This window comes from Colobus angolensis, unplaced genomic scaffold, assembly GCF_000951035.1.
Source record: "Colobus angolensis palliatus isolate OR3802 unplaced genomic scaffold, Cang.pa_1.0 Scaffold35, whole genome shotgun sequence".
NCBI lineage: Eukaryota > Metazoa > Chordata > Mammalia > Primates > Cercopithecidae > Colobus > Colobus angolensis.
This window is the reverse complement of record NW_012116821.1, coordinates 3698597-3713985: the sequence shown is the minus strand read 5'-3', so window position 1 is coordinate 3713985 and position 15389 is coordinate 3698597. Positions and strand designations below refer to the sequence as shown.

The 15389-nt window shown below is 42.0% G+C and overlaps 1 protein-coding gene and 1 long non-coding RNA gene across 2 annotated transcripts in view; one reads left to right on the top strand and one right to left on the bottom strand.

Moving 5' to 3' along the window:
- LOC105519421 overlaps nt 1-3822 on the bottom strand; it is a 14736-nt gene extending 10914 nt beyond the window's left edge. The window contains exons 1-2 of the long non-coding RNA XR_001002964.1: nt 3774-3822; nt 2220-2292 (exon numbers count right to left, since the gene is read on the bottom strand). This is a non-coding gene — a long non-coding RNA (uncharacterized LOC105519421). The remainder of the gene's footprint in view (nt 1-2219; nt 2293-3773) is intronic.
- Nucleotides 3823-3899: 77 nt separating this feature from the next.
- Nucleotides 3900-15389, top strand: part of SERAC1 (serine active site containing 1) — a 58617-nt gene continuing 47127 nt past the window's right edge. Inside the window, exons 1-2 of the mRNA XM_011952761.1 lie at nt 3900-4028; nt 14332-14423. Of these exons, the coding sequence (XP_011808151.1) occupies nt 14333-14423 (91 nt within the window). The 5' untranslated portion in view covers nt 3900-4028; nt 14332. The remainder of the gene's footprint in view (nt 4029-14331; nt 14424-15389) is intronic.

Genomic DNA, 15389 nt, shown 5'->3' with positions numbered 1-15389 from the left:
CCCGGGAGGCGGAGCTTGCAGTGAGCTGAGATCCGGCCACTGCACTCCAGTCCGGGCCACAGAGCGAGACTCCGCCTCAAAAAAAAAAAAAGAAAGGAAATAAATGGTGGAGAACTAGCTATTTGACAAAATGAACAGACAAAAACGCCCAAAACAAAAAAGAAGCTAGGCTGGGCATGGTGGCTCACGCCTGTAATCCCAGCACTGGGAGGCAGACGCAGATCAAGAGATAAGAGACCATCCTGGCCAACATTGTGAAACCCCGTCTCTACTAAAAATACAAAAATAAAATTAACCAGGGGAGGTGGTGTGCGCCTGTAGTCCCAGCTACTTGGGTGGCTGAGGCAGGAGTATCGCTTGAATCTGGGAGGCAGAGGTTGCAGCGAGCCGGGATCGTGCCACTGCACTGCAGCCTGGCAACAGAGCAAGACTGGGTCTCAAAAAAAAGAAGCTAAATTTAGATCTCACCTAATAATATGCCTCTCCTCCAAATAAATTCTAGATGAATGAATCTAACACACCAAGAAAAATACAAAATCCCCACAAGACAGAAATGAATATTTAACAATCCTATGCCGCTCCTCCGAATAAATTCTAGATGTGTGAATCTAAAACAGCAAGAAAAACACAAAACCCCAAGAGACAAGTGAATATTTAACAAACCCAGGGGTGAAGATTAAACTTAGAATTGAAAGAAACAAGAGGGAAAGAAAAGTGATAGCTGACACTCTTGTGTATGCGCATCCTCTGTATTTAAAAATAACACTAAAAGGTCAATGAGGAAAATGTTTATGTTATGACAAATTAATAGGAAAATAAGTACATCAAACCTAGAGTCTTCAAAAGACAACAGAACAGTGTGTTTAGAACTTCTGGGGTCCAGATCCCAACTCCTTTGCTTTTCCAAGTGAAAAAAATCACTCCCCCATAGTGGTTTACTCTCATCAATGTACATTCTAGTCTTTCACATTAAAATAAAAATAGCAAGAACCTGAGTCCCTCACCATGTCCTTCCTCAGCTACCAATCCAGTTCTCTATGAGTTTGCTCATGATCACAGTAAAAATTCTCCAAAGTCTCCATCTCCACCTCCTCACCTCCCTTTCCTTTTTCATAGTACTCCAATCTGGCATCTCCCCACCCTCCATTAAAATGGCTCTCATCAAAACTCCAGTCTTCATCTCATGCCAGTTCTCAATCAGTGCCCAACACAGCCTACTCATCCCTACGAAACACTTCCTCCTTTGGCTTTCCTCCCTCCAACCTCACTGGCTATTTTCTTCTTAGTTGCCTTTGTTGGTGTCTCCTCTAACAAAACTCCAAATCTGCACTAGGCATAAGGTAGCCCACTAGTTAGGTCACTACAGAGTCCTTGAAACATGGTTAGTCTGTGAGATATGCTGTAAAATTAAAATATCCAGTCTACTTTGAAGATTTTTTTGAAGACTTAGCATGTGTTGAAAGCATAGTGTTTTGCATAGACAGGGTTAAACAAAAGAAATTAACTTCACCTGTTTCATTTTACTTTACTTCTAATGTAACTAGAAAAAATGGAAGACTGTATCTGTGGCTTGCATTAGATTTCAATTGGCTAGTGCTGTTCTAATTGTTGGCAGTGTCCTAGGGTTTGGTCTTTCTCCTCCTCAGCATTGCCATCACAGTAAACAGTATCATCATCCATGCACTGGCTCATATTAGAGGCACAGAAAGGTAGACAGTAGTATTTTCAGACAATGGGAGTGTCCACAGAGCAGGGTTCCTAGACATTGGATTGCTTTGAGGACCTCAACCCTGTCCATTTGCGGTTTTTAGTTTCTCCTCTGGAATATATCTAAAGGAATTTAAGAAACCTTCTCCACTTGGCTCTCTTGTTTTTCTCTTTTTTAAAGTCCACAGTTTGTAATGGTAAAGACTTAAGCAAGTTCCTGAACTCTTTCAGGCCCTAAAATTCTAGTCACGTTTGAGGAGAATGCAAGCACTGTTCCTCTAAAGACGACTCATCTAACAAATATGCTGCCTCTGATCATGCCAGTTCCATCAATTCAACAGAGGGACTGAAATCTGGCACTAGGAACTTTGCAACAAAATCTGTGCCACTTGTTAAAAGTGAAAGACTTGATTTCATTCATATCTTAAAAACAGGGTTTTAGAAAAGACACACACGTTAAGTCAAGATTCAATATTTAAACTTAAAACTCATGAAGTATCAAAACTACTAACCATTCTATAAGCACTCCTTTCAAGACGTTGACCATGTTTTCTCAGTCAGAAGGTTCAGATGACCTCAAGAATGCTAACAAAAAGAATAAGGTAACACTGAATTAAAAATCATTAACTTTCATATACTTTGGGGACTGCCTCTGAAATGAGGCAAAATAATTGTCAATATTTAACAGTTAAGTCTATGAAAGACAGTTAACATTAAGAAAAGAGACATTCTGATTTTTTAACAAAATTAAAATGAGTTTACTTGGAATATTAATGCCACATCTTACTTGCCAACCAACTCCACCCAAGGTCAATTAGCCCTAATAGAAGAAAGCGGCCTAACTCTATACCAGTGTGCCCAAACCAGGTGTAAACCGTCCGTTATTCAAAAGATTTCTTTTCCCATTCAGGAGAATGACAAAGGGTAAGATCCTGGGAGACAGGAATTAAAGATAATTCTGAAAGGTGCTTCAAAAATTACACAGTGAGCCCAACCACCTCCTTTTAGTTTATATCTTATTTTATTGAGACAGGGTCTGGCTCTGTCGCCCAGGCTGGAGTGCAGTGGCGCGATCTCAGCTGACTGCAACCTCTTGCCTCCCAGCTTCAAGCCATTCTCCCACCTCAGCCTCTCGAGTAGCTGGGACTACAGAAATGAGCTACCAAGCCCAGCTAATTTATTGTATTGTATTGTGTATATATATATATTCACACACACATATACTTTGCGACAGAGTCTCGCTCTGTCACCCAGGCTGGAGTGCAGTGGCGTGATGGCAGCTCACTGCAACCTCTGCCTCCCGGGATCAAGAGATTCTCCTGCCTCAGCCTCCGAGCAGCTGGGACAACAGGCGCCCGCCACCACGCCAGGCTAATTTTTGCATTTTTAGTAGAGATGGGGTTTCACCATGTTGGCCAGGCTGGTCTTGAACTCCTGATCGCAAATGATCCACCTAGCTCGGCCTCCCAAAGTGCTGGGACTACAGGCGTGAGCCACCGTGCCCAGCCAATTTATTGTATTTTTAGTGGAGACGGGGTTTCACCATGTTGGTCAGGCTGGTCTCGAACTCCTGGCCTCAAGTGATCCACCCGCCTCGGCCTCCCAATGAGCTGGGATTGCAGGCGTGAGTCACCGCGCCCGGCCCCAACCACCTCATTTTACAGATGAGGAGACCAAAGGAAGAGATTAAGCCGTAGTTCCCGGGGAAAGGGTAAAAAAGTACAAGCCAGATTTCCAGATCTTGTGCCCCTTCACTAAATAAATCACGTCCCGTGCGGACCTAGGCTGGAAAGAAACTACTCAGCGTTTGCCCACTTAATTAACTTCCACTTACACCTGGGCGCAGGGCGAGCCCTAGCCCCACAGAAAACCCACGATTAAACGAGTGCGGGATTGCAGTGCGGCCCCGCCAAGAAGGGCCTGGAGAGAGTGGGGGACACCGCCCTGTACCCGCAGCACCCGATGGACAGGCTTCTTGGGCTTTCCTCTTCCTCTCCTCTTCCTTTGGGACCCCTCAGTCTTCCCACACCCCACTTTCCCCAGCCGCTCGGACGGTCGCCACACACCTCAGCCCACAGATGCAGAAGCGCCTCGGCGTCGCCGACACAGTGCGCCTGCGCCGATACGTCATCGCGCTAGGGACGCTGTTGTGAGTGGAGCGAGCCGGCAGTAGGCGGGCCCGGAGAGGCCGAGGGGGCGGGGTCACGAGCTGCCTGCCGCCGGGTGGAGGGCCCCGGCCGGGAGCCGCGGAAAGGGGAGGGCTCCCCAGACTACTGTGTCCGGCGAGCAGTTGGGGACGGGCTGAGTCCGCGTGCCGGCAGGTAGGACGTGAAGGCCGGGCTGGTGTAGGGGCGGACGGGGGCGTCGGCGTAGCTGGGCGCGGTGGGGAGTGGAGAGTGGGGAGGGCAGGGGCCGGGCACGGCCGGGCACCACCGTAAGGCGCGCGGACCGGACCGACCCGCTGACGCTCCCCTGGGTGTGAGGGCCTCTCTCTGGTGGTCGCGAGCCTGACTTGTCTTTCCCGGTCGCTGCCTTTCTCTGGCTGCTGTCGAGGCCTCGAGGAGTGCACCTACCGGTCCTTCTTCCCGGGCTCGGTAGTCACGGAGAGATAATAAGGAGGAGGAGGAAAGGGCCTCACCGGTCACTTCTGAGCCTTCCAGACCACCGCTTCCTGCTCCCTCTTTAACCCCAGAGATGGAACAGATTGAATAGAGATCTCTAAACTCGGCAACGGTCATTTAAAAGTGAAAGACCCCAGAAGCTTCTAAAGTGATTCCCTTTCCCCAAATCTGTTCTGTAATCTAAAGGAGCACTCTCATTATTTTTACTAGTTGAAATATGAGATTCTTGTTTTCTGTTCCTTAGGTTAAATTGTACTTCCCGAATTAAGCTCATGCTACCTTCTTTTTTTTTGAGATGGAGTCTCGGTCTGTCGGCCAGGCCGGAGTGCAGTGGCGCAATCTGGGCTCACTGCAACCTTCGTCCCCTGGGTTCAAACAGTTCTGCTTCAGTCTCCCTAGTAACTGGGATTACGGGCGTGCGTTACCACACCTGGCTAATTTTAGTATTTTTAGTAGAGACGGCGTTTGTCTATGTTGGCCAGGCTGGTCCGGAATTCCTGATATCAGGTGATCCGCCCCCGTCAGCCTCCCAGAGTGCTGGGATTACAGGTGTGAGCCACCGCGCCCGACCTCATACTGCTTTTTTTTTTTTTTTGTTAACATCGTGTGTGTTCATGTGATCGCTTAGGAACCCAGCTCTTCCATTTAGTTGCCTCTTTCTATCCCTCAAATCTTTTCCAACTGGTGATTTCCATATTGTTGCACTGTCTTTAAAATAAAAAAAAAAAATTGCCTCCAAGTCTTCTTCTTCCCAAGTATCTTTTATTTGCTTTTTAAAATCTTGCATACATTCTCTTCCTTGACCTCATCAGTTCCATTTTTGTGCATTTGATGTGTGCCAGCTATTATTCTAGACACTTGGGATACAATGGTGAACAAGTAACTAATTTTGGTGGGGGCAGAGAGACACAAATCGGTTAAGGAATAAGTACCATTTGGTGATGTGATAAAGAGTGACTAGAGGGGTTATTTTGGCCAGGGGGATGTCAGAAATTGCCTTAATTTCTGCATTTAAAAACCTTCTGTGTACCAGTAACAATTAACTAGCAGTTTTAATAATAAAGACACTATTCATAATGGCGTTGAAAACTGAAGTTATCTAGAAGTAGATCAACCTAAAGCTGTGTAGTCCTTTAGACAGAAAATTGTAAAGCTCTGTTGGAACACAAAAGATGACCCAAGTAAATGGTGAGATATACCGTATTCATGGATGGAAAGACTCAACAAAATGATGTCAGTTTTCCTCAGTTCTACAAATTCAGTGTGATGCCAATTAAAATCACCATATTGTTTTATGGAACTTGACATGCTGAACTTAAAATTTATATGGAAAGGCAAAGGGCCAAGAATAGTGAAGTCAATTTTGAAGAAGAAGAAAAATAAGGTCTCTCCCTATCAGATACCAAAGCTTAATATAAAGTTGTAATTATTAAGGTGGTATGATATTGATTCAGGGATAGAGAAGTAGATTCATGGAACAGAATAGAGACACTAGAAACATACCTATTTACGTATGGGAGCTTAGTATACCACTAAGTGGTATTACAAAGCAGGGGGAAAGCATAGACTATTCTAATAAAGGATGATGAAATATGTGGTTGGTGAGATATGCGGCATCATTGTGGAATACAGACAGGATTAGATTCTTTCTTTCAAACTACTGACAACAGTTTCCAGATAAAGACCGAAATGTGAATGGCACAGCTGCAAGGTATTTGGAAAGAAATATAAGAGACCATTGTCTCTAGGAAAGATTTCTTTTTTGTTTGCTTTGTTAAATCTTGTTACACATAAGATTTATCATGTTAACCATTTTGAGATGTTGAGTTCAGTGACTTCACATTGTGCAACCAGCACTACTATCTATCTCCAGAACTTTTTTTTTAAATCTCTCTGAGAAGGATTTCTTAAGTTACAAAAAGCACCATTGAGGTGTCATTTTATTACTCCAAATGAGAGATGATATTGGCTTGAACTAGACAAGAGTGTAGCAGTGAATACAGAGAAAAATGGATGGATTTTGGGGTATGTTTTGATGGTAGAGAAGAGCAACTATGCATGGTTTGGATGTAGAGTAAGGGGAAAACAAGGAATCAAGGGCAACATCTGTTTTCTTGCTTCAATTAAGAGGTAGATCATTTACCATTTACAATAAAAAAGCATTGACCATTTGGTGGATGGTGATGGAGAAGATTTGTGGAGGAAGAGTTTGGGGAGAAAAAGTAAATAATTCTGTTTTGGATAGTTAAGTATGAAAGGCCTATTGGACATCTAAGTGAAAATGTTCCGATAGCTGTTGGATAGATGGGTCAGGAAAGATCGTAGCTAGAGGTGCTCTGAGATCACTGGCATATAGATATTAAGAACTGTGGTGTATTAGAATTAGATCAGCTGTATTACACAGAAAACAAGATAATACTGGCTTAAATATGTATGTAATTGCATAGGTAGGCAACCATGCTTTTATGGCAGCAGCTCTGTAATCATCAGGGACTTGGATTCTTCTATCTGGCTGCTCTACCGTCCTTAATAAGATGCTTCATGGTAAGATGACTGCTTTAATTCAAACTGTCAGTTGCTCATTCTAGCAAGAGGGAGGAGGGAAGGAGGAAGAAAGGCACATACCCTTCTTTTTAAGGACACTTTTCAGAAATTGCATGTGACACATCCACTCATATTTCATTAGGCAGTTCTTAGTAACCCATCGTTAACTAGAAAGAAAGAAAGGTGATGTAGTCTTTTTTGTTATCTGTGTACCCAGCTACAATTCAGGTTTTATTAATCAGAATGAAAGCATGAAATGAGGTTTCACTCTGGCTTTTTCTACCAGGGCAATGAAACTACTGATGTGAAGATCCCAGTGACCTCCATATTGTTAAACTTAATGGAATTTTCAAATATTTGTTTTATTTTTAAATTATAGTCTCTTCCCTTTTCTTTCTGTGTCTTTCTTAGTCTAAAAATTTCTCCCTGTTCTCAACATCAGTGTTTGAGATTTTATGTAATCACCGTCATAATCTTTTTTTTTTGTTTTGAGGCGGAGTCTTGTTCTGTCACCCAGGCTGGAGTGCAGTGGCGCAATCTTGACTCACTGCAAGCTCCGCCTCCTGGTTTCAGCCATTCTCCTGCCTTAGCCCCCCAAGTAGCTGGGACTACAGGTGACTGCCACCACTCCTGGCTAATTTTTTTGTATTTTTAGTAGAGACGGGGTTTCACCGTGTTAGCTAGGATGATCTCGATCTCCTGACCTTGTTCGGCCTCCCAAAGTGCTTGGGATTACAGGTGTGAGTAACCGCGCCTGGCCTCATAATCTTAAAGGTGCTTTTAAATAGAAATTGACAAGCAGACTCTAAAATTATGTGGAAGTACCAAGGACCTAGAATAGTTCATCTTGAAAAGGAAGGACACAGCTGGAGAATTTATACTGCTAGCTTCAAGATTTACTTTAAAAACTACAGTAATCTGTAGTAATCTGTAGGGCGCGGTATCTCATACCTGTAATCCCAGCATTTTGGGAGGCCAAGGCGGGTGGATCATGAGGTCAGGAGTTCAAGACCAGCCTGGCCAACGTGGTGAAACCCTGTCTCTACCCAAAATACAAAAATTAGCTGAGTGTAGTGGTGGGTGCCTGTAATCCCAGCTACTTGGGAGGCTGAGTTAGGAGAATTGCTTGAACCTGGGAGGCGGAGGTTTCAGTAAGCTGAGATCGGGCCACTGCACTCCATCCAGCCTGGGTGACAGAGTGAGACTCTGTCAAAAACAAAACAAACACAATAACAACAACAAAAAAACCTACAGTAATCTAAACAGTGCAGTGTTTATATAAGGATAGATAAATAGATCGATGGAGTGGAGTAGGTCCATACTTACATATTCCGTTAGGGTTTTTTTGTTGTTTCTTTGAGATGTGGGTCTCACTATGTTGCCTAGGCTGGTGTTGGGCTCCTGAGCTCAAGCAGTCCTCCTGCCTCAGGCTTCTGAGTAGCTGGGATTACAGGCATGTGCCACAGATATAGTCAGTTGATTTGTGGTCTCAAGCAATCATCCCATCTTGGCCTCCCAAATCACTGGGATTATAGGCATGAGCCACCACACTTGGCCCTATGGTATACTTTTTATTGTTATTTTATAGTGTATTCCCCTATTCCCTCTACTTATAAAAAAATAAAATTAACTGTGAAACAGTATACCAAGTTATGCTGGCAGCAACCTTGTATATCTCGTGTAAAGTTTAGAAATTACATGTCAGCTTTTTGAGGCATTATAAACCATCCTAAAGGCTACTGGCTAAAACAGACATTTATTACTGCTTGCAGGCTAAGGGCTGAATATGGATTTGTAGGGTCAGCTAGGGGCTGGCTAGTTCGATGTGGCTTCACATGCCTGGCGGCTGGTGCTGGCTGTCAGTTGGTACTTGTTGGCTTCATTAATGGGGATATTGGACATTTCTCTTGTGATCTAGCGGACTAACCTAGGCATCTTTACATGGTGTTGGTCACAGGGTTCTCAAGAGCAACAAGACAGAAGCTTTGATGTGCACGTACTTCCCAAGTCTCAGCTTGCATCATGCTTCTATTGTCCTATGACCAAAGTTACTCGTAATATCAATCTAAAGTCACCGTGGGAGGGAACTACCAAAGATCATGGTTACAGGAAAAGGAATAATTTGTGGTCATTAAAAAAAAAATCTGCATTTAAGACAAAAACTATGTGTAAAAAAAGCAGGCAAGTATAAAAGTGAGTCAACTGGAAGTTTTAGAAATAAAAATTTTTGAAGTACTCAGTGCATGGATCAAATGATAGTCTAAATACAACTAAACAGAAGATGATGAATTGGAAGATAGATTTGGGGAAATAATCCATAGTGCATGTCAGAGAGACAGAAAAAAATGGAAGAAGTTGAGATTTGAATTAGACTTTAAAAATCTAGCATACATCTAATAGGAGTACCAGAAAGTAAAAGTTGAATGGGAGTCAAAGTGATAATTATTAAGAATATTGCAGAATTGAAGAAAAATGTGAGTTCTAAGATCGAAGGAGCATACCAAATCTTGAGTGGGGTATATAAAAACAAACCCATACCCAGACATAAAGTAGAGAATTGTAAGAACATCGAAAACAAAGATCTTAAAACTGCCAGATGGAATATAATATTGATACTAATGATAAGTAACATTTATTGAACATTTAATTTGGAATAGGCACTATTGTGTGTGTTTTACATATATTAACTTATGTGATTTTTTTTTTTTTTTTTGAGACGGAGTCTCGCTCTGTCACCCGGGCTGGAGTGCAGTGGCCAGATCTCAGCTCACTGCAAGCTCCGCCTCCCGGGTTTACGCCATTCTCCTGCCTCAGCCTCCCAAGTAGCTGGGACTACAGGCGCCCGCCACCTCGCCCGGCTAGTTTTTTGTATTTTTTAGTAGAGACGGGGTTTCACCATGTTAGCCAGGATGGTCTCCATCTCCTTACCTCGTGATCCGCCCATCTCGGCCTCCCAAAGTGCTGGGATTACAGGCTTGAGCCACTGCGCCCGGCCAACTTATGTGATATTTGTAAAAACCCTTTACAGTAGCTCCCTTATTACCACCATTTTATAGATGAGGAAAGTGAGACACAGAGAGGTTAATTAACTAGCCCATTATCATATGTGTAGTGCTTTCAAATGTACCTGGATTTTGTTTTAATCAGGTATGGTAAGAAGACAGACACAGAGACAACTACCTTGAAAGAAGAGTTTATTATGTACAGTTCCCAAGGAAGAATGGGCATGCCACACCATGCAAGGCCACATGGGGAAGTACCAGGGTCGTTCAGGAGGCATAAGGAACAATGTGAAAGCATGGGCCAGAGCTTGCTTTTATTGTGTTTTTTTGTGGGAAGGAATGAGCAAGACAGGGTAGATGAGCTGAGCACATTTGGGATTGGATAGTTCGAATAATTTTGGCAGACCAGAGAGGTGGTCTCTAGTCTGGAGACCGAGGAGATTTAGAGTAAGGGAAGCATTGGCTGTGTGTGGTGGTTGGGGGTGTGCACCTGGGATTGGTTGGTTTCCATATGTGAGAGGCATGCTCACAGGCAAGTTGTTTGCTACCTCTAGCAGTTAGCTATCCCAGACCCAGAGAGGTGCAGTCACTCCCTGGGTCCTTAAGGTCCTAAGATATCAAAGCATTCTTAAAAAAAAAAGACTAATACAAGTTGTTTGTGGAATTGGATTTGAAACCAGGCAGTGTGGTCCTACGGAGCACATTCTTAAACTTTCTTGCTTCTATTTTGCCTACAAAGAAACAACAATTAGATTTCTCCTGAGCAACAAGAAATATCAGTGAAAATATCATTAATGTACTGAAGGAAACCTACTGTTATTTTGAATTCTAAACCCAGAATTCCAAACCCAGCTATTACTGTTGTTATTTTTTTTTCTGAGACAGAATCTTACTCTGTCTCCCAGGCTAGAGTGTAGTGTGTGATCATGGCTCACTGAAACCTCTGTCTCCCAGGCTCAAGCGATTCCTCTGCCTCAGTCTCCTGAGTAGCTGGGAATACAGGCACATGCCAACAGGCCCAGCTAATTTTTTAAATTTTTTTGGAGAGATGAGATCTCACTGGTCTTGAACTCCTGGGCTGGCCTAGAGCTTCTGGGCTCAAGCAATCTGCCCACCTTGGCCTCTAAGTGCTGGGATTACAGGCATGAGTCATCACACCTGGCCCAAACACGACTGTTTTTTAGTATATCTTGAATAGAGCATTTTTAGACATGCTGAGAGTGAGAGTGCTGACTACATATATGCCTTCATGAAAGAACTATCAAAGGATATACCTTCATCAGACTGATTTGAACCTAGAGGGAAGTTGTGGACGCAAGAAACAAGGAAGGAAATTCACAAAATATCAGTAAATATTTAGGTTGATTGCTTTTAAAAATGACTTCTTTTGGGATGTTTAAAAATAAAATGGAATTAAAATACTAGACAAAAATACCTAAGATAGGAGAGGATTGGATTTAAAGCATTTTAATATTCTCATTTGGGAGGATAATTATATTGTTTGAATTCATACTGTATATAACACATTTAAAATGTAGCTATTGGCCGGGCTCAGTGGCTCAAGTTTGTAATCCCAGCACTTTGGGAGGCTGAGACGGGCGGATCACAAGGTCAGGAGATCGAGACCATCCTGGCTAACACGGTGAAACCCCGTCTCTACTAAAAAAAATACAAAAAATTAGCCGAGCGTGGTGGCAGGCGCCTGTAGTCCCAGCTACTCGGGAGGCTGAGACAGGAGAATGGCGTAAACCCGGGAGGCGGAGCTTGCAGTGAGCTGGGATCCAGTCACTGCACTCTAGCCTGGGCGACAGAGTGAGACTCTGTCTAAAAAAAAAAAAAAAAAGTAGCTATTTACTAAAGAAATAGAAATAAATGGTATAACTTTAAGCAATTAAAGAGTAATAAAAAAAAATCCTGATCTATCCAACATGCGATAAATGTAAATGGATTAAATTCATCTATTAAAAGAGAGGTTTTGAAATTATAAATGATACCAATAGATTATAACCATGATGGAAAAAGTTAAGATAATTAAATACTTAGGAGAAAACTGGCAAGGAACTTAAAGCAGTAAATGTTAATAGGGATAAAGGAAGACAGTATGTGATAACAAAAGGAACAAAGTACTAAATTCCTAATAATCATGAATTTGTGTGCACCTAGGCATATCTTTTCACATTATGGCCCCCCAGAAAGGGTAGTCTTTGTTTGCCACACTGATTGGGGTGTTCTGCACCAGAGAGTAAGATCCATGAAAGCAAGGGCAAATTTTTCTTTTTCATTGTTAAATTGCTAGCATCTAGAACAGTTCTTCATTCATAGGAACTCAGATAAGTATTTGCTTAATGAATAATAAAAAAAAAAGAGTAAAATAAGCAAAAGGAGTAAATCGACAAATGCACAAATCAGTATGAAACTTTAAAAAAACCCTCTCATACTGGTAGATCATGCAGACAAAAATTGGCAAGGCTATTCAATGGCCGTTTGGAGCTGTGAACAAAAATTAGCAAGACTATAGAAACAACAAAATTAACAAGCCTAGTATAATGGATATATTCTGCTCACAACAAAGAAATACGTTTATATGATATATTTATAAATATTGACTGGAAGAGGTAACAAAGCAAGTCTTCACAATTTTAAAGAATCTGTGTCACATAGCACAGTAAGATAATCTTTGCCTGTAATCCCAGCACTTTGGGAGGCTGAAGCACGTGGATCACTTGAGGTCAGGAGTTAAAGACCAGCCTGGGCAACATGGTGAAACCCTGTCTCTACAAAAAATACAAAAAATTAGTTGGGTGTGGTGGTGGGCACCTGTAGTCCCAGCTGCTCGGTAGGCTGAGGTGGGAGGCTTGCTTGAGCCTGGGAGACAGAGGTTGCAGTGAGTGGTGATTGCACCATTGCACTCCAGCCTGGGCAACAGAGCCAGACCCTGTTTCAAAAAATAAAAAAAAGATAATCTTAACAAATTTTATATATTGGCCGGGCGCAGTGGCTCAAGCACTTTGGGAGGCCGAGACGGGCGGATCATGAGGTCAGGAGATCAAGACCATCCTGGCTAACACGGTGAAACCCCATCTCTACTAAAAAATACAAAAAACTAGCCGGGCGTGGTGGCGGGCGCCTGTAGTCCCAGCTACTCAGGAGGCTGAGGCAGGAGAATGGCGTGAACCTGGGAGGCGGAGCTTGCAGTGAGCTGAGATCCGGCCACTGCACTCCAGCCTGGGCGACAGAGCAAGACTCTGTCTCAAAAAAAAAAAAAAAAATTTATATATTTGGAAACTAAAAGCCACACTCTTAAACAGTTCACAGATTAGAGAAAAATTACAGTGGAATTTCAGAGGGATAATTTATAGTCTTTTTGTCGCTGGAGACAACAGTGGCACAATCTCAGCTCACTGCAACCTCGGCCTCCCAGGTTCAAGCAATTCTCCCACCTCAGCCTCCCAAGTAGCTGGGACTACAGGAGTGCGCCACCACACCCAGCTAATTCTTTTTGGTAGAGTCAGGGTTTCACCATGTTGGCCAGGCTGATCTTGAACTCCTGACCTCAAGTGATCTGCCCGCCTCAGTCTCCCAATGTGCTGGGGTTATAATAATTTATAGTCTTAAATGCATTTATGAAGGAACAAGAAATGCTCATCTTAGGCATTATTGAAGAAGTTAGGAAAAAGACAGTTGCACCCAAAGAAAGAAAGAAGAAAATAATAAAAAGCAGAAATAGAAAACAAAACAAAAGAGAGAGGTACCTTCCTTCCTTTGCCTTATAGCAAAAAGAAAAAGAAAAAAAACCTCACTATCCAAAGACAATCTGATATGGGTCTAGAATAATGAGTTGTGTTCTGGGAATGATTGCATCATATTTAGATCATCTTTACTCAGTTGATGAATTAGTTGGGTGACAGCTCTCCTTTGATAGAATGCCAACAATTAACAAATTTCAAAAATTTTAAACAACATGGGTACTATCCTGAAAGAACTAGAGAAAAGCTAAGTGCTTCTATGGATTCTAAATGTACCATCTACATAGAGCTTCTCATTTCTTTAGGGCCTCAGTCATCAGAGATAAATACATATATATATTTTCAAAGACATTAAATTCTTTTCATGCCTATATTGGTATTCTGGTTAATAACATGTCTAGTTACCTGTTAATTCTTGTGTTCTGGAAATGATTGTATCATATTTAGATCATCTTTCCAATTGTGAAAATTATGCACAATTGGACACAGTGTGAGGAAGAATAATGAAAATACTAACAAAATAATATTCTAATAAGTCCCTTTTAAGTTTTTAAGGGAGAAATTTTTTTTAATTGGAAAATTTTCTTCGTGGTCTTGAAAAAGCTAACTCTGGGGGTCATCCACTGTGATGGTAACATGTTCTTGTAGTTAAAACAAGTGTTTTGATTTAGATGCTAAATTTAATTTGTTGTGATTGTTCTACTTACACAGAATGTCCCTGGCTGCTTATTGTGTCATCTGTTGCAGAAGAATAGGAACCTCTACTTCCCCGCCGAAAAGTGGCACACGCTGGAGAGACATCAGTGAGTACAGCTTAAACAACTCTTATTTTCTTATAGGAACAGTGATAGAATTGTGGCCGTTTCTAAGATGGGGCACAAAAACTTTTTGAACCCATGATTAAATCTCAAATTTGTTTATGTGTTTCTGTACTAATAGTCCACCCCAATTTTATAGGCCCAGAACCATACATACTCCTTTTTCTTGAGAATTATTTTCCCTCTTCTACTTCTTCTGTCAAATTTCATACTCATCATCGTAAACTTAAATATAACTGCATTTTCATTCAGCAGGTATTTATTAAGCTCTTGCAAAACAAAGTGCCAGGCACCCGTGTTAGGTTCTGGGAATACAATCGTGAGCAAGGAAGATGTCATCCTTGCCTTCCAGGGGCTCGGGATGTGTCTCCAGTCTACTCCATTTGGAGCCTTGCCTTCATTTAGGAAGCTTTCTCTGACACCATAGGCCAGGTTGGATCTGTTACTTGTCATTTCGTAGGGTCAGTGTAGAACTTAGTTAATTATCTTACAGTTTCCACTGTAAACTCTGTGAAGGTAGTATTTTATCTTATTTACCACCATAACCTAGTTATTTATTATGCATGGCATATAGTAGGTGATCAAATAGTTTTTGTTGGATGGAAGAATGAAATAACTTACCTTTCCTGAGCATTATTTCCTTTATGTGTAAAATGAGAAGATTGGCCAGAACATCTTTTATTCATTTGACAATAAACAAAATATTTAATTGACCATCTACTCTGTGCCAGGTACAATTCTAGGCCCTAAGAATACAATTTTGAATAAAACAAACTCCTTTTCCTCATGGAGTTTCTTTTTGATTTTTAAGAGAAATCTGTTTTTAGGGATAGATCATTTTCATCTAGAAAATTCTGATACTGGGCCGGGCGCGGTGGCTCAAGCCTGTAATCCCAGCACTTTGGGAGGCCGAGACGGGTGGATCACGAGGTCAGGAGATCGAGACCATCC